The 26000-nt window shown below is 35.4% G+C and overlaps 1 protein-coding gene across 1 annotated transcript in view; it reads left to right on the top strand.

Annotated features, from left to right (window-relative positions):
* Positions 1–26000, top strand: part of DIAPH3 (diaphanous related formin 3) — a 500871-nt gene that overhangs the window by 305907 nt on the left and 168964 nt on the right. The window contains exon 25 of the mRNA XM_077752451.1: positions 7515–7678. Coding sequence (XP_077608577.1) covers positions 7515–7678 — 164 coding nt within the window. The remainder of the gene's footprint in view (positions 1–7514; positions 7679–26000) is intronic.

Genomic DNA, 26000 nt, shown 5'->3' with positions numbered 1-26000 from the left:
TTTTAGCCTTTGCCTTCTTGCAGGAAAATTTGTCAATGTGTTTACCTATCATGAATGATATAGAAATGTAGTTTCTATTCTTTTGTTTCTTTTATGTGATATCGATTTGGATATTCTCTCTCCTCTTTTCCCTTCCATTGCCCAATTTCCTTTTGATGTTCATGGTAAGTTGAAAGGACATGAAGACTCATTTTGAGGAAGTTTGATATCTAACATCGTGATGTGATTTAGATACTTTTGAAATGTTTCAGGAAGGAGATACAGATTTTATAAACTGGGGTATGTTAAAGTTTATTTTTTAAACTGGCATGCTTAATTTTTTTAAACGGGTGTGCTTAATTTCAAGGGTTGGTGTAGAGAATTACCTCATTACAGAAACTTTTAATACTGCCTTTGGAAATACTGCATCGTTCCCAAATGAAAATGGAACGTGAAAATCAAAATGTGTAGGTCTTCTCCAAACTCAAAGTAAAATCATTGTGTGTGCATATACATATGTGTGTATGTGTATATGTGTGCATAAACATAAGTGAGGCTGTGTCCTGCTTAATTTAAAGGTTTTTTTTTTTTGAATTCGATTATCTTTGGTTTCTCTAACTTTGTGGCTTAATCTCTAATGAGTAGTTGAAGTAATAAACGTTTTTTTAATTTCCTGAAATGAATATTGAGTTGCTTTGCAAACCATTCTGTGAGATTGGAGACTGATCTCTTTTGAGTTCCAATAAAGTATTACTACTATGCATTATTAAAATCCCATACGGACCTCAGAATTTTATATGAAAGGATAACCCACTTCCAATGAGCTCTTATAAATAGACACTCCTCATATTTTAGACTGAGATACTTGAAATAAAATAATTGCTTTTCTTCTTTCCCTATCTTCTCCCCTGAGATTTAGCAAATCACAAAATTATTATTTGGTTTGTCATAGATTTTATTGTATATGCTTTCAGTTTAATTGTGAATTAGTTCAATTTTTAGCTTTCTTCACTGTCTCTTTTGGGAAATATAAAAATGCACTCCAGCAACAATCAATTCAGGCTAATGTGTTTGTTTCCTTTCATATCTTTCCCACTCATCCAGCTTCTTTTATTAGGCAGCATGCCATTATCACTACATTTGAGAAAGTTTTTTTTTTTTTTTTTAACTAAAGGTGAAATCTGTATTTACCCATCAAAAAACACTCTTGCAGCACCTTCTCATTTGGCAAAGTATGCTTTTTAAAACAAATTTGTTATGGCAGAGTTACATTAGCTTCATCATTCTTAGCTTTCCCCCCTCATTTTATCATGTTAAAATATTCATATGTGACAGTTTATTTTAATCATTAAGCACTGTTAATTGAAGTACTTTTATCGTTCCCTATAGAGAGAACGCATTTTAGAAAAGGGTTTACTTGCGTACAGTTTCTGGTAATATATCGTGAGCATACTAATTATGAGGCTCAGGTTTCTGGACCTATAACCTAAGATAAATTCCTGAGCTTAGAGAGAAGGTGGTAGAATCCTGCTCAGTAGACGATCTCAGGACCTATCCATACTTGTATTCATATGACACAAAAAGCTGAATGATGTCGGCTCCTTGAAAGGTATGCAGCTCATAAAAAGCAACCAGCAGGAAATCAGAAACAGGAAGGATGATGCTTTGTTGGAAACAATTTTTCATTCTGAGCACAATTATACTCCATGGACAAGAAAGCTACTACATCCTGTCGCTAAATATCACAACCTAGAAGCCTCTAATGAACTGATTAGCATTCATGTATCTCTTGGAAGTCAGATATATGAACAGTTGGTGCACTTTGCTATTGACAAAGCTTATAATCATAAATATTCTTTGCTGAGATTAGATTGCACTGGTTTGCTTTTCATCTTGGTTAGACAGACTAGTTTCTAAGTAATTAAATTCATTCATTGCAAAGCTTTGTTTACTTTAATTAGGACTGACAACAAGTCACATTTTGAATATTAAATGGATTTATATAGATCTTATTAAAATGGCAAATTGTGAACTTCTTAATCAGATCTTAGAAAATGAAAGGGTTCAGGAACTAAAATGCACAACGAATAAAAATGTATTTAACTAAAGTTTGGGTTATTAATGCTGTAACTTTATGTTTTAAGTTTTGTGCTTATTAGTTGAAACATGTTAAATTGTTGGGTTCACCAACAAATTCTAAAAGAATATGTGTATTATCTAAGTTGTTAGGGATTTATGCAAGTAGGGTATTTATGCAAGTAGATATTTAAACAATCATGATTTAGTAGCTTAAGTAATCTGTTAATTGAATTGTTTTAAATCATAATGATATAATTTTGTTATGTGAAATTTCACTGTTAGCATTCAATTATAGTATAGTGTAATTTTATTCTTTCAGTGCATGCTCTTTATTTACATACACTACTGAGTATAAAAATACGAATTTAGTACATCCTTAAAAATGCATGTAGTTATTTCACGTATATCACAATGCCTTTTTTGTAATAATTATGTCACTTTATAATTGCTAAACCTGGGTCAGATATGTAATTGGAGTTAACCACTTCCACTGTAAATATTTGCTTGAAAAATGTGTGACAAGAATTTGACACAGAATTCTTTGACAAGAATATGAAATATACATATTTACTAAGCTCTTATATGTGAAAAAATCAGGAAAATGCCAGGATTTGTGTCATGCAGTACCTGTTCATTTCTTCTAACCTTTAGATTCTGGAATACTTCTTATGGTTAAGGAAAAGAGTCCTAGAGCATTGTCATTGAAGTTCACCTCACACAAGGATTTATTTACCTTTTCCGACTCGACTTCCAGAGTTTCTTAGAAAAAAATCATTTTGCTGGGCATTCATATATTTTTGCACTTACCACCACTTATGTTAACAATTTCCTTGCTTTTTCCCATGTTCTAGTCGTTAAATTTGTTCATTGCGGTCCTACTCTATTTTCATACTTTCTTTTTTGTTGCTCTAATATATAGCAGTGTTTTAGGCTCTTTTGAAATTATTACGTAGATCCTAAAACTATCCCAATAAGTTCCTTGAAGGGCTTAGGTCTTTTTTTCTTTAGTCCCATACTCTGAGAAATACAGCATTTTTAGGTAAAGGAATTCAGTTAAGTTCTGTTTATTTGAACAGTGGTTACAAAGTAAAATAGAGGAACAGGATCTGGGAAATGTCAACTCATGTCATATGTGTCCATTTGCAGGAGGGAGTTTGGGTAATTGGGTGGTTTGTAATAGCAGATTTTTCTTTTGAATTATTCTTCTCTCTTCCTTCCTTGTCTTCCACTTAACTCCTTCTTAACGGACTTTTGAAACTCGGGTTAAAATATTCTGGTCCTCATCCAAGTTGATGACAATCTTTTCCTTCCATGAGGTCTTATTGCGTTTATAGAGGGTGCAACACTACTTGGTGCTCACAGCTCTTTTACAGTGATGACTCCCGTGTCTCAGGCGATATCCCCTTAGCCAGGACTTCCCTGTCTAATATCACAAACCTTTATCTTCATCGTCACACTTATCACTATCTGAACATCTCATTCATTTACTTCTTTATCTGTCACTACACTCTAGAATGTGGGTTTCATGAAAGAAGGGATTTTGCCTACCTTGTTAACCAGTGTATTTCCTATTGCCCAGAAGAGGGAAACGTGGTAGAGCTTAGTGAATACAATTACTGAGTAGCTGGCTGGCTGCCTGGCTGGCTTGGCCACCTGATTGGATCCTGAGTACTTAAGAAGATCTATAAAAGGTATTAGGCATATAGGACTGATTAAAGCTGGTCCTTGTAAGATGTGCTAATGGAAGTAATAGATATCCTTGTTGGGAGGAGCACAATAACGAGGGCAGGATATAAGAATAAATGTAGTATGTATTTGTGCTGCGTGATTTCACCGTCTCTTAATGAGAGAAAAGCCCAGCAATAATCATGTAGAGTGCCTCATTAATATCACCATTTATTCTGTCCTATCAGACAATCATTTTAAACTGAGAATTAATTTGACCAGTTCCAAAATTGTTTCTGTTCAGTCACAATTTTACTATTCTTGTGGATAGTTCCAGTTATTCAAAGCTCCACTTCATTTCCTTTGGGAGCAAACTGTTTTATAGATAACAGTGATAAAATTAACTTATAAGGCTCTCTAGCTGTTAGAACAAGACCATGTCATTTCCATGGTTTTGACTCTTGGTCTTCTTTTCCATCACATCTTTCTTATGTTGACATAGAATTCTAGTATTTTTATTAAGAATATAATGTTAATATTATTTCTGATGTTTCATCAGCTTGTAATTACTACTTGAAAATCTTAAAAAGTGTTATTGGGTAATTACTTACAGCTTTTTTTTAACCTGTTTACCAACCTGATTTTTGAGAATGGAAATATTTGCAGGTGTTAGGATTAAATTACTAGTATTTGTCAAGTGACTATTCTTGAAACACAAAGCCTTACCATGCAGTGAGGGGGGAAGAAAAGGAGTAGGTTTAGGACCATAAATTAAAAATACCCACTAAAGTAGTATACTTAACATGTTGTCCAGCATAACTACTTTTCAGGAACTCTCTTAACTCTTAGCATTACATCCAGATTGTATGTGTGTGAATGCATAGATGTGAAGTTGTTTGAATAGAAGTTCCATGGCTTTTATCACACTTTTGAGAAGGCCTGTTACCCTTCCCACCAAAGTTTAAGTTTGGTGACTCACTAGGGGGAAATGAGTCATTGGCACCAATGTAGTGGCAGTCAAGGACAGAGAAGGTGGGTCTGCGGAAGGGGGTGACAGTCAGAGGTGACCATCCTCTAGAAATGTGGCAAGAGCCAAGCGCTATCAGGGTATTGGTCTAGAAGGGAAAACTCCACTCCGTTCCAGCTGAGTACAATGGATGGCAAATGCTGTGCATTTGGTAGGATGAATTATAGCTGTAGAGATGAGAGAAGAAGGCTTTGTGGAAGAAGAATTGAAGGAAGGTTTGAATGACAGGTTTGGGCAAGTAAAGGCAGAAAACTGTTTCTCTTTTAGACAAGAGTTAAGGATGTGTAAATAATCCATATGGATATAGTCTGCCTCTGGGACATAAATAATTTTAGGTGAAAGGTTATAGATTGAATAGATAAACCGATGTTGATTTCTGACCTTACTATATAAATGAAGGACTGATTATTTCACATTACAAGTGAATCACCATATGGTCCATTTAATATTAGTTTCTGAATGTGTTTCAAATGTGATTTTTAAAATTTACATACATTTGCTTTATAATATTTCATGAATATAGATATTTCATAAGACAAAGTGTATGGAAATCTGTCATGTGTGACTATTATAATTTCCTGTGATTTTGTGATTTGAGTAATTACAGAAAATCTTTTGTTTATATAAGCATTAAAAAATGATACATATAAATTCATCAACCACTGCTACTATTATGATCTAGATTCTAGAAAATATAAGGAGGCATTTTGCTACTCAGGTGAATATGAACTGGACTACAGAAAGGTCTGTAACTTTTCTTAAGGTTGTTAAAAAAATGTATTAACTCTTTCATTAGAACCCAGGCTTTCTAAATTCTAGTTTATTTTTTTGTTTCCCGAAATACAATATATAAAAGTAAGCAGAGCATAGTATGGGGCGTGCAGAGAGGGAGAGAGAGCCAGCATGGAAGGGCAGTAGAAAATCTGTGGACTGAGCCTAGGCATGGGTACAAGTGAGCCACTATGGACTGGAATGCCTTTCCTTTTGGGGAGGTTGGGCTCTAATTGTTAGAAATTTTCCATGCCCCCTGGATTTCACCACCTGCCTAACAGCAGTGCTGCCTCTTTCTTTCTTGATCTTCCTTTCTCAAAATGAAAGGCCCAGATCAGTTTCCTTATTTATCTTCCACTGTGGAATACTCTGACCAGAGGAGCCATATCTTTTGAAATTGTGGAAAATCTTTTTTTGCTGTTGTTGTTACAAACATTCCTTTTTTGGTTTTCTTTTCTTGGTCTGAATCTAATTATTCTTATTACTGTCTTTTAAAATATATATATACCGGGGCACCTGGGTGGCTCAGTCCGTTGAGCGTCCGACTCTTGATTTTTGGCTCACATCATGATTCCACAGTTTGTGGAATCGAGCCCTGCATCAGGCACTGTGCTGACAGTGCAGAACCTGGTTAGGATTCTTTCTCTCTCTCTGTTTCTCTGCCTCCCCCCCCTCCAAAAAAAAACCCAGATAAATAAACATTTTAAAAAATTTAAAAATATACCAACATCTGGGGCGCCTGGGTGGCTTAGTCGGTTAAGCGTCCGACTTTCGCTTGGGTCATGATCTCGCGGTTCGTGGGTTCGAGCCCCGCGTCGGGCTCTGTGCTGACTGCCAGCTCAGACCCTGGAGCCTGTTTCAGAGTCTGTCACTCCCTCTCTCTCTCTGACCCTCCCCTGCTCACGCTGTCTCTCTCTCTCCCCTAGAAATAAATAAAAAACATTAAAAAAAAATTAAAAAAAATATACCAACATCTTTTTTTTTTTGCATTAGAGACAATAAGATGGCTTTGATAAGCTTAATTTTGTATATTCCATTTCTTTAAATGCCCCAGTTTAAAAGAGCCACAGACAATTATGAATGCCACTCTAACAGAGTCCTCTTTTCAGATGAAGTATGGTATATCCAACTGCATTAGCAATTTGTCACACCGCAAAGGAAATTCTATGGTTTGTTAAAAAAATGGTTTCTGATGCCACCACTACATTCCCATTGTTAGTGTTGTGAAAATCAGTGTGGTTTGAACTGTTATCATAAATGAGAGAAGAATGTTTTTATATGTGTATATTCCAGATCATAAATTTAATGTAACTCTTAATTTATTTTTTGACTCCTTTTAGAACCTTAAATATAACTTAAAATGCAAAATATAACTTAAAAGGTATTTACATGTACTACTAAATGCTATTCATTTTTCTAAGAATTTTGAGTTGTTAATTTATTTAATCCTCACAGCAGCCCTGTGAGATGGATGATATTCCTATTCCCATTTTACAGATGAGGAAATGGTAGCCCAGAGAGATTAAGCCAAGTGCCCACAGGCACCTACCACCAAGTGCGAGAGCCTGAAATTGACCCTGGTCATCCAGTTTTGCTGCTGTGTTCAGTACCCGTGTGATTGATTTCACTGTCATTGAAATTACTCAGTTTCAGCCACTGAGCTATACCTTAAATCATACTGCATGATGTGAATCACATACATATATACATTGGAAGTAGAATTTTCTTGAACTCAATTGTCAAAGAGAAAGATTTTAAAAAATAAATATTTAACTTGTCGGTTAATTTTGCCAGAGTTAGAGATTGATTTCAAGATGTCATTGCTGTACAGGATAGATTGAACTTTGAGAACAATGACCTGTCAGAGGTAATTTTGGCATTTTGGAGATGTGTAATAGTGACTAACAATTCAAACATTGGACTTACAGGGTATTTTTTTTTCCCCCTAAAACATTACTTGGTAAATTTCAGAATCCCTTAACTATAACATACAGCTTTGTTATCAGTGCAAAAGAACAGTACGAGAAACTTTTAAAGTTACACGAAAACATGGAAAAGTTATACCAGAGTGTGATGGGATACTACGCCATTGATGTGAAGAAGGTGTCTGTGGAAGACTTTTTTAATGACTTGAATAACTTCAGAATGACATTCATGGTATGTTAACAATTTTAATTTGTTTTTTTTTTAAGAAGTATTTGTGTCTATACATCTCATCAATTTTTACTTGCATTTCGTTACTTTATTCCAGTATTGCCATCGGTTATAAAACCTACCTTTCCCCATGTTAGCTATAAAAATTTCAGATTTTAAATCTATTGAAAAATATGTGGTTTGTTCTCTTTTTGGCCTTCCCACCATTAAGCTGTAATCAGAAATTCTGATTGAAAATATGACAAATTCTGAAGTTTATCATAAAGACTCCCCTCCTGGCTAATTACAGAGCACTTTTGTAATACGTTTTTGGCTATGAATTTGTTTCTTTATACCTAAGATCAATCTGTATTTTGTGGTATAATTTTACCAAATTCTATGAAGCTCTTATGAAGCTTTTTATTTTCCTTTTTCTTTTCTTAATGCATTGTACAATAAGCTACCTGGGATTTGCCTTTGAATGGATTTTAGATTCCTAGGGTTTCCTTTAGATACTTTAATAGGGAGGTCAGGTCTTTGATGTGGAATCCTTTCATTTAGGCATTAAAAAGATCTTTTGAAAAGTATTAGCTGATTAGATGAGGGAAACACACGCGCGCGCGCACACACACACACACACACACACACACATTAAAGCGAGAAAGCATTGTTGCCTCCCTGGGGAAAATGGTGATACATTTCTGCAACAAAAAATTGTTATTCTTAATAGATGGATAAGTCATTTCTCTATTTCAGCAAATGTCTGTGGGGATTAAAAAGTTTCAAAGGGTAAGGAAAAAAATGCTTGAACTTAAAGTTGTTTTTTACTCTAAGGAAAACTTTACTGCTGAATTTATTGGACTTGGTTATAATCACTAGGTTAAGATGAGATAGTCTTTTAATGAAAACTCAGTATATCAGGGGCGCCTGGGTGGCTCAGTGGGTTAAGCGTCCAACTTTGGCTCAGGTCATGATCTTGTGGTTTATGAGTTTGAGGCCCACATTGGGCTCTATGCTGACAGCTCAGAGCCTGGAGCCTGCCTCGGATTCTGTGACTCTTTCTCTCTCTGACACTCCCCTGCTCACACTCTGTCTTTATCTCTCTCTCTCAAAAATAAGTAAATATTAATTTTTTTAAAGCCCCAGTGTTTCAAAGGAAAAGCAGTTTACAGAACATGCACATTTGCTCATAGCTTTCGTTTGTTCCCTCCACAAATTCAAAATGATTCTTTAGTTTTTCACTACAGTAAGTAGAAGAACTGGATTTGATTGGCAAATATATTGATTGTATGCCTATATGTGTGACAAATTGTACAATATACTACTTCAACTTTTATAATATCTAATGAGGCAACATGGCCACTTGAAGTAGCAAAGGCTTTGCAGTCTGGGAGAGCGGGTTTGGAAACCAAAGTAGTATGTGACTATGGACTGATAGAACCTTCCTGAGCCTCAATTCCCATTCCTGCAAATGGAAATATTGATTCCTTTCTCATAAAAGTGTTTATGAAACTAGCTAATATATATTAAGTGTTTATCACAGCTCTTTGCACATGATAGTTGTTTAATAAATTAGTATGCAGTGAGGTGTTAACTCAGTAGGCTTGAGGTGTCTCAAACCTGGGACCAGTCCTCGACAGGTTCCTCGGAGATCACCTGTTAGCTCTTGGGATGCAGTGTCTCAGAGGGATGTTTCTATATGGCTGGGGACTTAGACCAAACCAGATGGGTTTTGCTAGAAATATGATTTGCAGTGAGTACCTGTTTTTGTTCACCTGAACTCCTAGGCTGCACTGTTGGGTTTGTCCTCTATAGGAGGCTAGAGGCTGACTAGCCAGGGTCGTCCGTGAGGAAGGTCCAGTCCCATGTGACTGTCGTTTCCAATAAAAACTCTTGACACCAAGGCATGAGAGAGCTTCCTTAGTTGGCAGTACTTCATATGTGTTGTCATATGTCATAATGGAACTCTTCTAGGAGAAGCTGATGGTGATTTTAATCTGTGTCCTTTCACTGTAATAAACTGTAACCATGAGTACAATGGCTTTCCTAGTTCTAAGTGCTTCCAACAAATTATCAAACATGAGGGTGGTCTTGGGGACCCTTCACAGGATTATGCATAATGGTATAAAACAGATATATGAATAATACCTATCATATATTGAGTATTCCATGAACCAGACATTCTTCTAGATGCCTTAGGTATATGATCTCAGCCAATCTTCATAATAATTCTCCACCTTTCACTGTTACCTTCTCCCTGTGGCAAATGAAGAAACTGAGGTACGGAGATGGAACATATCTGGCTCAATGTCTTTTAGCTGTAAATGGTGGAACTAGAATTTGAACCCATACGGGCTTCCTCCAAGAGCCTATGTAATTCAATGCTGTGTGCGGCTCCCTCCCTTGTTTATAGCTTGTGCTCCATTTTACAAATAAGAACACTGGCACTGGAAGGGGTTTCTAACGAAATCAAGGCCATACTGTTCTTAAGTGTTCAGATTGACATTTGAATCAAGTCTAATTGCAAATCTTCCTAAGATCTAGTAGGATTAGAGGGCTTTGGGTGTTGCGGGGATAACTTGGCATTAGTGTTACTAATGGTGGAAAGAGCGAGAAAGTGTTTGAATGGAGAAGGGTTCAAAAAAAAGGAGGGTAACAGAGTGACAGCTCTACTTTGTGTATTTCAGAGTTCGCGTGGGTCCTAGAAGTGGCCGCTGTCACACATACATAGGCACACTGTCCTAAACTAACTTCATGAGAGCTAAATATAAAAAACATATCTCGTTTAAGAGAGTAATTTGGAGAGGAAATCATCTTTAGGGTAAAAATAAACATAACGGAGACTAGAAGGGAAGTGGTTATACCAAGGTGATACAATTTGGCACACAAATTTTATTCTTTCTTCCTTCCTGGTGAATATGGTTATACTGCTTAAATATTAGACAGTATATGTTTAAAAAGATCACATATCAATATTGTCAAAATTTTTTGACAATTCTTTTGATTTTTCCAGTTTCCCTGATCCCTTACATTGCTATTTAATTCCACACTATTTAACTTTGAAAATCTGAAAAAAAAAAAAATCTGACTAAGTTCACTGAATCAGTATGAAAAATAATAGCAATAGATGGTGGAACTTTAATGGGCTGAAGGTCTGTTCTGGAAAGGCATATATATACAATAGGCAAACAATTATATTTTTCCTTTTTAAGAAAATACGGGTAAAGTATGTTTAAATGGTTACATCATCAACCAGTATTTAGGAATACTTCTGGTCATGAATGAGCAAGTTTTGCCATTAAAGTGGAGGTCTGTTTTGTATTACATACAAGGAGTTGGAACCACTGTCCTCATCCCATAGCTGTCCCCTCCATGACTACGGCAGTTTTCCATGGAATGTTTTCTCTCAAGTTTAGACTGTTCTACTTATGGTTCCCTGTGCCTAGAGCATTCTGTCCGTAGTTTCCTGGCTAAATTACTATACTTACCCTTCTGATCTCTTGCTCAGACTTCACTACATCTTGTAAAAATCTGTGTCTATCTTGTATACGTTTGTTTCTCTAATGTAATTCATGGCATGTAACAAATAGCTACATTTATTGAGTGATAGATGTCCTCATCTACATTAGGTGCTGGGCTTTAATAGCTAATCCATATAGTGCCAACTAAGTGTCAGGTGCTCCATTTACTCATTTAACCTTAACAGTAACCAGATGTGGTATCCATACCGTTACAATTCCCATTTTACAGATGGGGAAACTGAGGTTTAGAGAGATGGTGACTTGCCTGTTGTTAACATAGCCAGCAATTGATGGAGCTGAGGGGCTAACCCAGGAAGTCTCGTACCAGTCTATACCATATATGGCTGAATTATATGAATTCCTATTACTATAGTTTAAATAAAATTTAAAAGAACTAATGGGACTAATTTGAAACCAAACTCCTCCCCAAAATTAAAAAAAAATGTGGCCATTTTTATTTTTAATAGTAATTTAGTTTCTGAATAATTTATCCCAAAATATTTATATATTAGGATTGCCCCAGAATTTACTTTTTTAAAAAAATTTTTATTGTTTTATTTATTTCTGAGAAAGAGACAGCGTGAGCAGGGGAGGGTCAAAGAGAGAGGGAGATACAGAACCTGAAACAGGCTCCAGGCTCTGAGCTAGCTGTGAGCACAGAGCCTGACATGGGGCTCAAACCCACGAACCGCGAGATCATGACCTGAGCCAAAGTCAGACGCTCAACCAACTGAACCACCCAGGCACCCCACCCCAGAATTTACTCTTAAGCAGTTAAAGGCTGGCTCATTTTTTTCAGACCCTTTACTATACCTTTTACCAGCATTAGTAGAATCTCGTAAGTAATTGGTTTAGATATAGCTGTTTGGATTCTTTTGTTCCCCCTACCCTTACTGAGAGCGCTAATACAATAGTTAAAAAAGGAACATCTGTTCCAGACTGCTGCCTCCAGCCATGGAGACCAAGGGGGAAAGTTCCAAGATCATGGAGCTTCCTCTGAGGAACAATTTTTCATTGTGACATCAGTTTAACTCACCTCTTTTCTAGTTGGAGATCCTCAACCAGGAATTAATTTGTTTTTATTTTAACAGTCTACTCTAGGTAGATGGTTTCCCTATTTCTTGGACATTGGTCAGTAGTTCTAAATAGAAACCATCTACCTGACCTAGGACTCAGTTCCATAAACCATGAGATCATGACCTGAGCCAAAATCAAGAGTCTGGGCGCTTAACCGTCTGAGCCACCCAGGTACCCCAAGCTTTATTTTTATTACTATCTTCAACAACACAAATGCAACAACAGCTGCCACTGGTTGAGTGCCTGCTTCTTGCTAGACTCCCTGCTCGATGCTTTATGCGTGTCATCCAACTTAGTCTTCCCAGTGTTTTTGTGAGATACAGAATGTCACCCGTGTAGTAACTGTGGGGTAGAGAATCTCAGTGCTCGGCGGAGGTGCTTTAGAACTGGATTTGAATGGATGCCCGTCTGACTCCAAAGCCTGTACTTCTGAATGTATTTCCAATCTATTGCTCAGAGCCTTTGGAAGAATTGATGATGTGATTTTTCAGGTCATTTTTGGTAACTTACGAGTGGGAATCAGCACAAGATATTCTTTATTTTCTCACTCCTTGAGAGAATAACTTCCTATTTACATTGATGTGTTCATGATAGGAGAATGTTTGCTAGCCTGGTTCTGTTTCAAAGCATAAAATGTTCTCTTTTAAAATTAGAGGATTATTCAGTACCACAAGGCTAGGATGAGGGTTAAGTTGTGGGGTGGAGAGTCGGCAATATTGTCTTTCCTGTAGGAAATGACTGTAGGAGCCATGGGAACCATAAAGTCCAAATTGGAGATACTAGGTGGAAATGTCGACCCTGCACTGTAGGCTGAGTTAAATCAGCGTCCTACCAGGCATAAAGCTTCAGCAAGTGAAGTCCATGCCTTCAGTTGTGTTGTAGAATGAGAAGCATCTTCCACGTGCAATTGGTTTTGGTCTCATTGTTTAGATGCAACTACCAATGTACCCCCTACTTGCAGAGGTACATGCTTCCATGGGATGAATTGAATCCTTTATGGAAATTTTGCTGGCTTTTCGTAGGACACTCCATCCCTCTTTTTGTTAACTAACAGCTGTAGAATGTACATGTTGGTCCTTTGAGTTTAAACCTAATTTTCATGTGTGTCACTTGTCCCTGTGGCCTTGAAGCATAATGTATGTCCTGGCTCCACTTCCCACTCACATTTATATTAGAGAATTCTGCTCAAAGCACCTTTACTCATACCTTAAATACATGGTCCCTTTTTTACCATTTAAAAAAAATTTTAATGTTTTATTTACTTCTGAGGACAGAGAGACACAGCACACATGGGGGAGGGGCAAAGAGGGGGCGGGGAGACATAGAACCTGAAGCAGGCTCCAGGCTCTGAGCTGTCACTACAGAGCCCGATACGGGGCTGGAACTCACAGATCACGAAATCATGACCTGAGCCAAAGTTGGATGATTAACCAACTGAGCCACCCAGGTGCCCCACTTCTTAAACATTTTTGTTTCTTATCCTGGTGATTCTTTCCTTTTACCTCATTGAAAGCTCTTCTGCTATTCTCTTTCTCTAACCAGAATTATTAGCACAGTGCAACAACACTCTTAACTCCTTCAGCAAATTTTATCTGACACCTTGTTTATTTTGCTTAACAACCTCATCTTAGAGAAATACTTCTGAATGCTTCCCCCTCTTAGCTCTCCTTTGTTATTCGTTCTCTTATAGATAACATGTTTGAAAACAATTTTCCTACCAAATTATACTTAAGGATATGTCACTTTTCTGTTTATTTGAAGTATAGTTGACACACAATGTGACATTAGTTTCACGTGCACAACATAGTGATTCAGCACCTCTGTGTATTATGCTGTGCGCATCACAAGTGTGGCCACCATCTGCCATGACACCACATCATTGACGATATTCTCTATTGTATATCTCTCATCTCCATGACTTGCTTGTTGCATAACTCGAAGCCTGGATCTCCCACTCTCCTTCACCCATTTTGCCCATCCTTCAGGCCTCCTCCTCTACGACAGCCACCAGTTTGTTCTCTGTTTATTGGTCTGTTTCGATCATTTTCCTGTTTTTAGTAGACATACATAACTGCTATGATGACCCTCTGAGTTTACAATTTCATATATTCTAATACTGAATTGGTGTGACTACCCTTAAAGAGGTCACCTTTTTTTGGTTCATGTAGCTCTTTGGTTCCTGTGCTCATGAGCACATGAACAGTTTCTGTAGGGATTTTAAGTACTGGAAAAGATCACTGCATGTCTTTATTAATAGTTTCTAAGACCCTCCATATCTAGGCACCCACTTTGGGTTAGGATTTTGAGGGTAAGGAAAAGCCAACCTTGCCTTACAAGGGATTACTATCACACACACACAAAGTGAGGTGGCCTCCAATAGGCTTTTCTTTCTTTTTGATGCACTGCTTTTGGGTGTATGTGCCGAACTTTTCTAGTCCCTAAAGTCGTGTCAGTTCCTCCCTAAACTTTCTTTCTGACATATATACCTCCATCTGAATTGTGTAATGGCAATCATTGAGAAAGGAGTCACTCTGATTTCTTCAAATCTTAAGTGATTTATGAATTCACCCTCTCTGCTTGTTTTTAATAGTGGTATTTGCCAGTTGTCTTATTGTGGGGAAGACAGCAGTGGCCGAGAATAAGGCTCCGGCATCAGAACACCCGGGGTGATGGGACCGTGGGCAAGTTACTTAACTGTACTGAGCCTGTTTCCTGTTAATTACAGCATGTGTTTCTTAGGGATGTTACGTTTTGAAGATCAAATGATATAATGTACATATACCCTCAAAACAAGTTAGCTATCTACAGCGAATAGAAGTAATTTTCACCTTTCCCATCTCATGATAACAGAATCTATATTTTAAGGATTTCTCCCTTTTTTTATTTTATGCTTCTATATAGATACTTTGAACTAAATAAGGAGCTACCTGTTTTTCATCAATAGCTCTGTGTTTAGATTATTTCTTCAATTTTGTTAAAGTTATGTTTCATCCGGTTAAAGATCCATCATTCACGCTACTTGAAGACTTTAAGTTGATTTTTGGTTCATACAATTGAAACACACTGTGTAGTGAACAAATATGAAATCAGTTGTAACTCATTTAATCTTGCTGCATGGATTGATCAAATACAATTTATTTCTTCTACTGAATACTGAGACTAAAGTAGTGATTTGCCAAACAAAAATGAAATCATCCAATGAGGAGGATATCTTTAGTCTAAAAAGCTTTTTGATACAGAGGGCAGCCAGAACAAAACTGATATTTTAAGTTATACAAATTTGATGCTTGTCAACTTTAAATGTCATTTCTGATGACCATAGTATGGACTAACTAGGTGGTAACAGGAATTCCAAAGCACTAAATTTTCCTAGTGTGCTTCTTAAACCTTGTACATTGACTCGTGTTATCAGAGAAAAGAAAAGCATGTGAAAAAGTCCTGTGGTTGGATGGTTGAGTCAACTTGGGTAGTTATAATAGGAAATATCTTCTCTCCTTGTTTTGAATTTACAGTTTAAAAATTGTCTTCATTGGCACCATTGTTATTCTGAGATCATACTTGGAGGTATAAAGCTCCAAACCTAGAACGAAACAAATATTTTAGCTCTAGGGCGTGTTCTTCATATCCTTTACTGTCTGATTATTTAATATTTAGAGCTATTCCAGGTGCTGAATATTTTGGGCTTGCAACCATGAAAATAACTGTGATAGGTTCTTCTAATCTTTACTTTTTAGGCTTTTCACAATAAAGACACAGCTAGACTAATTGACTTACATTTTCTCTTTACTGATAAGATTTATTTTTACTGTGCATTGCTTAGTGGGATTATAAGTGCATCTGACTGACAGGTCTATATGATTAAATGACTGGTAATTTGTATTTCCCTTTTACATTTTAAATATTTAGTTTGTTCACTGAAATAATATAGGCAAAAGGTAAAGACTGGATTATTCTAATAAAGTGATAAGGTCAACTATTGATAGATAACGGGAAAAATAATACATAATAATAAGTCCATTAACCCGTGTAATTGAAAATACAACATTAAATTAGGATACCACAAGCAAAAATGAATTAAATGGCATGCTCTTTGAACATCAGATATATTGGCCCTTAGCATTCTGAACAAGAGAGTGCACACACTGTTGATTTAAGGGTAGTTTTTTTAATGTTCATTTTTGAGAGAGTGAGACAGAGCACGAGTGGGGGAGGGGCAGAGAGAGAGGGTGACACAGAATCGGAAGCAGGCTTCAGGCTCTGAGCTGTCAGAAGTTCATGACCTGAGCCGAATTCAGATGCCCAACTGACTAAGCCACTCAGGTGCCCCCATCTTAAGGCTACCTGTAATGTCATGTTTTAAACATTACAAGGTTTTAAACATACCATGCTAGCTATGCCTTTATTTAGTCTCACATTTGGGGGCTAAGAAGAGTATATTACTACCATATCACTTCATAACACAAGAGAAGAAAACACACTGGAAAATCAAGTTGTACTTTGGGAATCCATAATTATGAATATTTCACACTTTATCTGTTAAAGAAGTCATAGGAAAGATTGAAATACCTCATTTATTTGGGAATTTTACAAAATGTTTGAAAGAATTGGAAACAAACTCATTGCATAGTGATGAAGGGTCAGTATTGCTGAATCCCTGATGGGCTAATACGCACTGTGCTGTTTCACCTGAAACTGATTCTTACAAAAAAGAGCAACTTGCAGCTGAAGCAGTTTAATCCATCAGCACCTGAACATTCTTGGGGACATTCTCAAAGGATAGTTTCCCATTTTCGTAACTTTCATGGTCATAAAAGTTCAACTAGTAACACCTTATATTGAATGTTAACGTGATGAATTCTTTGTGCCTGTATACAGTAGATCATGCTCTCCTATTCTCACTGAAAGCATTTTTTACTGACTTTGTTAATACCAGAGAATTTAATGTTTACTGTCATTCTAGTTTCCTTTACAAAGCATCTACCCTATAATTATTGCAAATAGAGATTTCTAAGAATAACTCATCTTCCACATGGTAGTTCTAATCCATTGTTTATGTTCTGCATATGGGGGGGAGGTTTTGTATTTAGTTACAAAAGAAAGTCTTGATCGAGAAAAAAGGGGGGGTGCCTGGATGGCTCAGTCGGCTAGGTGACTGACTTCAACTCAGGTCATGATCTTACGGGTTGTGGGGTCGAGCCCCCCCTGTTTGTGCTGTCAGCACAGAGCCTGGAGCCTGCTTCGAATCCTGTCTCCTTCTCTCTCTGCCCCTCCCTCGCTCATGATCTCTCTCAAAAAGAAATAAACATTTAAAAAAAAGAGTCTTGATGGAAAATGGACAAGTAGATCACATACTTTTTATCCTTAAAGACTTTTGTGACTGGTAATTATAAGACAAAATTATTTTCTTTCATGTTTCAGTTTAGGAATATGTACAGGAATACATGTTTAAGGTTTTCTTAAAGTAGTTTCCATTTCTTCCTGAAAATGGAGTCATCATGAATTTCTAGAAAGCATCACTTAGTATGTTTGAACATTGCCTCTTCTTAAAATTGAGTAAACTCATAAAAAAAAAAAAAAGCATTTAGTAGGAACATGTTGGAGTTTTACATGGTTGTTTATTTTGAGAAAATTAACCTGTGTTTTCATAGTACCTGATACCTGTATCCCACTTAGAAAGCATGCAGGTTTAAATTTGGTTTTCTAATCTTATTTTAGGGATCTGAGACAAAAATTAAATACTTAAGAAGAAAAGATTTTTGAGTTCAGTGAAAACTGAAGATATCCCTGGTTTGCATAGTTTAAATATTCATTAATGTTGAAAAATATAACTCTGAACAAGAAGACATTTATAAGCTTTTCAACATTTTTTTATATAATAAAATCCCCAGTAGAGTTTGAAGTTACAAAAATATACAGAATATTATCATATGTTGAAATGTTGAGTCGGGTAGACAAAGCTATTTAAATGAGCTGAGAATCAGAAATGGAGATGAGGTATGATCAAAAAGTTGGGATCTGTGGAAGTCCACTTATATTTTATATTACAATTTTTCTCTTATATAATTTTTTAAAGTATTTCAGGAAACAATGTATTGGAATAGGAGGCAACGTGCACATTGGTTTTTTTAAATTTTGCTTTTGAGGAAGGCAAATTTGGTGTCATTGGGCAAATTTTTAAGTTGATTTATCCAGACTGTCTTAATTAATTTGAAACGCAAGCAATACTTTAGGGGGAAAACAGGAAACTAAACTCTCTTTATCTGAATAAAATCTCATAAAGCATATTAGATTTGAAGCATTAAAAATATGTGTCTATGTTTTTAATGCTTTTTAAATATTTTATGTGAAAATAAAGTTTTAGTGGTAAATAGCTAGTTGAGATCAGGAGTCTATCTTGCCTCCCATATCTAATTCAACTCTGTAACTTCCCTGCCAAGTAATCTAGTTCTATTGGATGCATGCTTTGGAAGAACTTCCTGTCAAGTCAGTGTACAGTCATATTCCAACATCTCTGAATGGAAAACTTTATATTCTCATAGGGACTATGAAAATCGACACTCGCCCGTATGTTCGATAGAACCATATATAATCGTTGCCAGCCAGAAAGTGGCTCTTCCTTGATTTGTTCCTGAATAAATAGTGGGACGTTTCATTAATGATGTGGTAATGGAAATAATATAAATTAGTAATATTACTAATATTATTGATAAGTGCTGTTTTATATAGGTTTCACTGTATGCCAGGCATTTTATTTAATTCTTACAATATCACGATAAATTAGGTATTATTTTGCCCATTTTACAAAAGAGGAAACTGAGACACAAGCCACACAGCTATTTAGTGCCAGACGGGGATTCAAATAAAGATGATCAAGACTTTAGATTTCCTTCTTCTAACCTTCACACTGCCTTTCTAATAAGTAATGATAAACTCATTTTAAATCATTTCTGAAAGCAATGAAGTGCCATATTTATTGTATTTTTGATGATATTCTTGATTGCCCATTCAACAAACTTATTTGAGTAAGCACCCAGGATTTTATATGGCTGTTCATTGTTTAATTGTTTACCTGTGCATCCTAAAACACATATGTATATATAAGAAAAATATATAGTATATCATAATTGCCACATTGTATAAATATATTTAAGAAATAAAGATGTATGTGTTGGTCAGCCTTCTACAAGGGTACACTTTTGAGACCTTTCTCACAATATAATTACAGAGACTCTCAAAGATAATCCCACCACAGTACAACAAACTATTTTAAAATGTGGTTGACCTGTGAGAAAGTTGGGGAAGTCTTCAAGGGGAAAGGATTATTTTTCATGAACATCTCTCTGTTGAAGGACTTTCCAAAGCAGGGATTGGCCGTTTAATAGGCCAGGTAGTAAAGATTTGCAAGCCAGATGTTAACAAGTACTCAGTTCTGCAGTAGCAGAGCAAAAGCAGTCATAGTATGTAAGTGAGTAGGTGTGGCTCTGTCTGACGTAACTATTTACAACTGCTAGCCAGCCCAAGAATATAGTTTGCTGACACCAGCTCTAGAAGATGTATTTAAAGAAGCAACATTTTTTTCCCTTCAGAAAGAATGGAGAGACAAGAAGGCATATCTGCCATGAAACTAAATGTAAAAAAAGTATACAGTAAAATAATGTCTAACTTGTTTTGTAGAAAAGGGAGGTACAGAGCTTAACTACTGAACAACATTATTAAGTAAATTGAACAGGTATTTAGCGTTCAGGTGTTTTATCTTTCTATATTGTTCAAAGGAGAAGAAAGGAAATAAAGCGATCAGTGAATTTTAGGCTTTGTTAAATTAATCTGTGTGATAAAATTACCAAGATCACCAGTAAAAGAATAAGTGTATCCAGTATAGATTCAAAACTATTGGTGAAGAAATGGACCAAGAAAAACATACAAAGAAAATAAATAAATAAAATTTAAAAATAAATAAATAAATGGCATAGATAAAGGAGGACCAGTAAAAGGAATAATATAAGGTGGTAGAAACAAGTATTTTATAAATCACAATAAAAATCTTAAAAGACTAAGATTGGATAAACAATCTAGCCTTCTGCTGTTTGAGAACTGCCTATGACCCTGATACATGGAAAAGTTTAAAGTAACAAAACAGTTAATGAAAGGCAATATTAATCAAAATAAAAAGGGAAACTATGATGATAACCAAAAATATAGTCTTAAAGACAGGGAATATTACTTCATGATGAGAGAAAGCTTGATTCTTCAGAAAGATACAAGTCAAAAAAATTGCACGTGCATAGTAATATGGAACCAAAACAGACATGTAAAAATTTATAACTTCTAGAAATAAGTTGATAGTGTTAGCATTATATTTGGAACTTCAACAAAGTTCTCTAATTGATACATCATTAAACATAAAGGAGATTTAAACAATTCAGTTAACACAGTTCATTTGATGTAATATACAGAGAACCCAACTCAACAATTAGGGTACACTTCTCAATCATAAGTGGCCCTTTTATCAAAGTAATCACATACTAGAGACCATGAAATCTTGATGTATTTCTAAGTTGCAGCTTTGTTCATTTACTACGATAGTATGAAGTTAGCAATAAAATTTTTAAAGGATAAAATTTTAAAATCTCTACTTTGCAAATTCTAAAATCACATGAAATAACTCGTGTCAAGGAAGAAATCCTAGAGTAAAATTAGACTTGAATAATATTGAGAATACTCCAGAATTAATGGGACACAGTCATAGTGGCATAAAGAAATTTATACTGTAAGTGCTTATGTTAAAAAATCAGAATGACCGAAAATTAAACATCTGATTTCAGAAGTTAAAAAGGAATTGTGTAATCCTAGAAAAAATAGGAAAATAAAGAAATGAAGGAAAAAATGACATAGAGAAATTTTGAAAAGCCAAACTGTGATTATTTTGAAAAGACAATTAGATGAATTTCTGAAAAGATTAATGAGAAGGAAATGTTAAAGTCCTAACAGGGAATATAATTATACATACAGAAGATAGTAAAAAGAGACAAACACACTAAAAGTTTGTGGGACAGAACTGGATAGGTTGATGACATAAATAAGTTCCTAGAAAAATTACTACATACTACAACTGACTTTAAAAGAAAAAGAAAGCTTGAATAAGTCTATAACTAATTTTTAATGTAATGATTTATTTAGAATCTTTGAACAAATGAAATACTTGGCTCAGAAAGTTTTATATATGAAATTTACCAAATATAATGAAATAATTATTCTAAACTGATAGGATACAAATATCTGTATAATGACCAAATGTTCAAAAGATAAGTGCTTTATGTCCAATTTGAATTTGTCCCAAGATAAAAGTGTTTACCATTAGAATATCCATAAATACAATTCACTGCATTAAGACTTTATATAGATTGACATTTGATAAAATTCAACTTCTGCTTGGATTTTAACACAAGAATAACAAACCAGTGAAACACTCCACTCCTAAAGAGAAAACTGGGGTTAAAGAGAACTCCCTTAATCTAATAATGGGAATTTAACTCCTGCAGTATAATAAAACAGGAAGGAAATAAAAAATATAAAATTTGAAAAATAACCACTCATTATGGCTGTCTATGAATAATATGAAGAGGAATCTATAAGAATGTTAATGGAAATAAATTTTATCAGGGAATATATGAAAAGGCATATTAGTTACAAAACATTAGAAATCATGTATTTTTTTAAAGCCATCGTTTACAAAAACAATAGAAGATACAGAGAAAAAAATCTAACATAAACTAGCTCTGGATGGAAAAAAGTGTAATTTTTTTTCCAGAAGTTTTAAAGAGCCCCAAGTCAGTGGAAAGCCACATCATGTTCGTTAAACAGAAAGACTCAATATTATAAAGATACCAATTTTATCTAAATCTGCAGAATCAGAGGAATTCTGTTCAAAATCCTAACATACCTTTTCGAAAACTTGACGAAGTTTGCTCTGAAAACTAGATGACTGAGCAAAGGCCCAAGAAGAGTAAAGACAATTCTAAAGAAGAAAAATCAGATGTGAGCTATAATAGTTAAGATAGAGCATTACTGATGCAAACATGGATATATTGACCAAATGGACTAAAACAGCCCCCAAACATCAACACATATACAGCCACGTGAAATACAGAAGAATTGGCTTTGTTGATCAGTGGGCAAAGGGTAGGCTAGCTGTGAAATGTTATACTTCCTTAAACTCATTTTCCATAGAAAAAAATAAATAAGATCCTCACCTCATACCAGTCAAAACATTGATTCCAGATAAAGTAGGTGCTAAAATGTGAATAGCATTGTTAAAGCTTTAAAAAGAATGTACAGAAGGAGTGTCTTGGTGGATCAGTCGGTTAAGCGTCCAACTTTGGCTCAGATCATGATCTCACAGTCCGTGGGTTCGAGACCCACATCAGGCTCTGTGCTGAATGGTCAGAGCCTGGAGTCTGCTTCAGATTCTGTGACCCTCTCTCTCTGCCCCTCCCTGCTCACTCTTTGTCTCTCAAAAAATAAACAAACATTAAAAATTTTTTTTTTAAAAGAATGTACAGATTATCTTTGTCTTTGAAGTAGGAAAGGATTTCTTTTTAATGTGTGTTTATTTTCGAGAGAGAGAGGAAGACATAGAACCTGAAGGAGGCTCCAGACCCTGAGCTGTCAGCACAGAGCCCAACACGGAGCTTGAACCCACAAACTGTGAAATCATGACCTTAGTCGATGTCAGATTTTTAACAGACCGAGCCACCCAGGCACCCCAATTTCTTAAATAAGATATAAAAAGTGCTAGCCATAAGAGAAAAGATACTTTTTACTACATTTAAGAACTTCTCTTTACTGAAAGACAATGTAAGTAAATGAAGTATGATGACAGTTAAAATCTAAAATATAAACTGAGAGATTAGTATTCAGAATATTTAAAGAACTGCAAATTAAGAAACTGATAAACAGCCTAATGAAAAAGTGGGTAAAAGATCTGATACATTCAGAGTAGGAAATCCAAATGTTTTATAAACACGTGAGAAGCAACTTGAACTAATTAGTAACCATAGAAATACAAGTTAAAAGCACGATGGGATACCATTATAAGCCTGCCAAATAGAAGACTGATGATAACAATTTGGTTAGTATGTAGACTATGATTACGCACTGATGGTGGCTGTATCTTTTGGCACACTGTGGAAGCTCTTTGACACCATCTAGTAATCTAGAAGATGAACTTCGCCCCTTATTATCAACTCCACTCCTACCCAAGAAAGCAGTGGCTTTCAAACTATTTTGGTCATAACTCACATTCTCAAATATTTTATAGGGAGACCCAGCACTCCTTTAGAACAAAAACAGTGTCAACGAAGCATACTTATCCTTACTGCTTATGTTATGTTAAAAAATGTTCTGTTCTCCTCTGTTTAAAGACACTCTTCAACAGTTTTGAAGAGATTTGAAACCAACTAATGGAATCTACACCATCAAAAAACTCACACACATATGCACAGGGAGACGCGAGCAAAAATGTATCTGCATTGTTTGTCACGGTCAAAAATCCAAGTCAGTTCAAATCAATCCAAGTCAGTTCAAATCCCATTGATAAGTGAGTCAATAGGGAAATGACTTGATATTATAAGCAGTGAAAATGAGGTGTGATTTACACATAAAAATGTGAATGGATCTTAGGAATATAATGTTGAGTGGAGAAAGCAAGTCACATCAGTTTATAATAAAGATGATGGAATTATTTGTATAAACTCAGTGTTTATGAGAATAGCCACAGTTTAGGGTTATACTCTGCCAGACTGTTCTAAATTCTACACACGTGTGCATGTTCATTGAAATTCACTAGCTTTGGGTCATTTTGGTTTCTCTGAGACAAAATGTATGATGCTATAATGTATATTTAAACTAGTTGTGGCAAAGCTCTTGTTACATTTGGTATGCAGAAAACAAATTATAGGTAGGAAATAATCGTGAGCTCATTTTCTCTCAGAATATACACACACACATATGTACATATATTTGACATATCTATAAGTTTTTATACACATATTTATTAACATACCTGTGTATTTTTACATAGATATTTTAGAGTTTGCTGTTACCATAAAATACATGTGAGCCTTAGGAACTCAGGCAAATTATTGATTATGCCTTTGAAATGAACAGTCAATATGTGACTGAAGTTTTAAAACCCTCTGTGGTCATTGCCATGGACTGGTAAGCCCATAGATCTTTCAGAGAGGAGCATGTACTGAGGCTATATCTAGAACGATCTGCAAGCACCCAAGGAAATTTTTTTGGCATTGCATAGCTGAAAGTAGTTGGTATCAGGGCAGTTAATTTGCCAATTTACTAAATAGAAAACCACATCAAGAATAAGGTGAATGTAGCGTAATGTATGTAAACTTGTCAAATAGCTAAGTAATCTACCTGAAACTGATGTAACATTGTGTGTCAACTATACTAAGAATTTTAAAAAAGTTTGATTGAACAAATCAGTGTCTTAGAGCTAGCTGTCTTTATGTATAGCTCTTGTTTAATTTTTCTTTCTAGTTTTGAATGTAGACTAGAAGTAACTAAGAGGCAATATTATCTAGAATAATGTGATTCTCTAACTGTTCATCTTGTCTGTTTTCAGCTGCTTTTGCTTCTCAACATTTAGAAGAAAATTCCAAATTACTGTTTGAACTGGGATATTAATTTCAGACTAAATACCTATTTCTATGCTGTCTGTTGGTATTTTTCCAGCTAAAATTCTAATAGTTATAATGTCAGAATAAGATATGCTTTAGATGAGATTGGCTTTTAAATGAAAATCAATAGTGCATTTTCCATAAAGTAAAATAGCTTGAAGAACTACTTCAGACCTTATTTCTAAATGTAAACATTATTTTATAGGTCCTAGGAAGTAATTTTGACTTTTTATTGCCCAATGGAATACTGAAAGGGTGTGGCAATTAGGTCTGGTAATAGGTTGTCTTTCAAATGTTCTTATTGAAATACATCCAGCCATTAAAGTAGAAAATTTACATCAGAAAATTTTGTACTTTGATAAGTTTCATAAATAAGCCACATGATTATTTATTATCTCTTGCAGATTCCTCATATTTATTTCCCTCAAGCAAGAAATACAGTTTTGATTCTTGAATATTTGCTTGTTTTTTTCTCCACCACAATCTGGTCTTCCTGCTCCATCTCCGTTACGTATACATACACACATGGATACATATACATGTTTGTCTTTGAATCCATTCTTCTTTTCTACTTTTATATTGCCTTCTCCTGCCTGCCTTATGTTGGTTCTTAAAGTGGCCATTGTCTTATACTTTGTGCTTGACATACGCTCCCGTAATATGAAGCAGCATGATAGAAAGAACATAGACTACAGCTAACTTTCAAGTCTTACCTCTGCCTCTTACAGAATTCATTATAGTGAACAAATATTTAACCATCCAGTGCCAAATGAAGAGTGCAGAATCCATTCTGAGGATTGGAAGGATTACATAGGGAAACACCTATCACTGCAGCTGCTATTTTATAGCTTAGCAGTAATAGTATTAATATACGTCATGAACTGTGAGAAGTAGGAGAATTTACCGTGTTAGCCTGCCATGGTTTCATGGATGTTGGCAGAAACACAAGACTATAGAGTCAAAGAATTGATTACAGCAATAGCCTGAGTAAACAGTTTTTTGTCAATTCCTGAGTCTAAATTCCCACAGGGCCATGTGAAGAAGGCCAGATTTAAT

The sequence above is a fragment of the Crocuta crocuta genome, unplaced genomic scaffold (genome assembly GCF_008692635.1).
Source record: "Crocuta crocuta isolate KB4526 unplaced genomic scaffold, BGI_CrCroc_1.0 scaffold376, whole genome shotgun sequence".
NCBI lineage: Eukaryota > Metazoa > Chordata > Mammalia > Carnivora > Hyaenidae > Crocuta > Crocuta crocuta.
The sequence above is the reverse complement of the archived record's forward strand: the minus strand, read 5'-3'. Positions and strand labels throughout refer to the sequence as shown.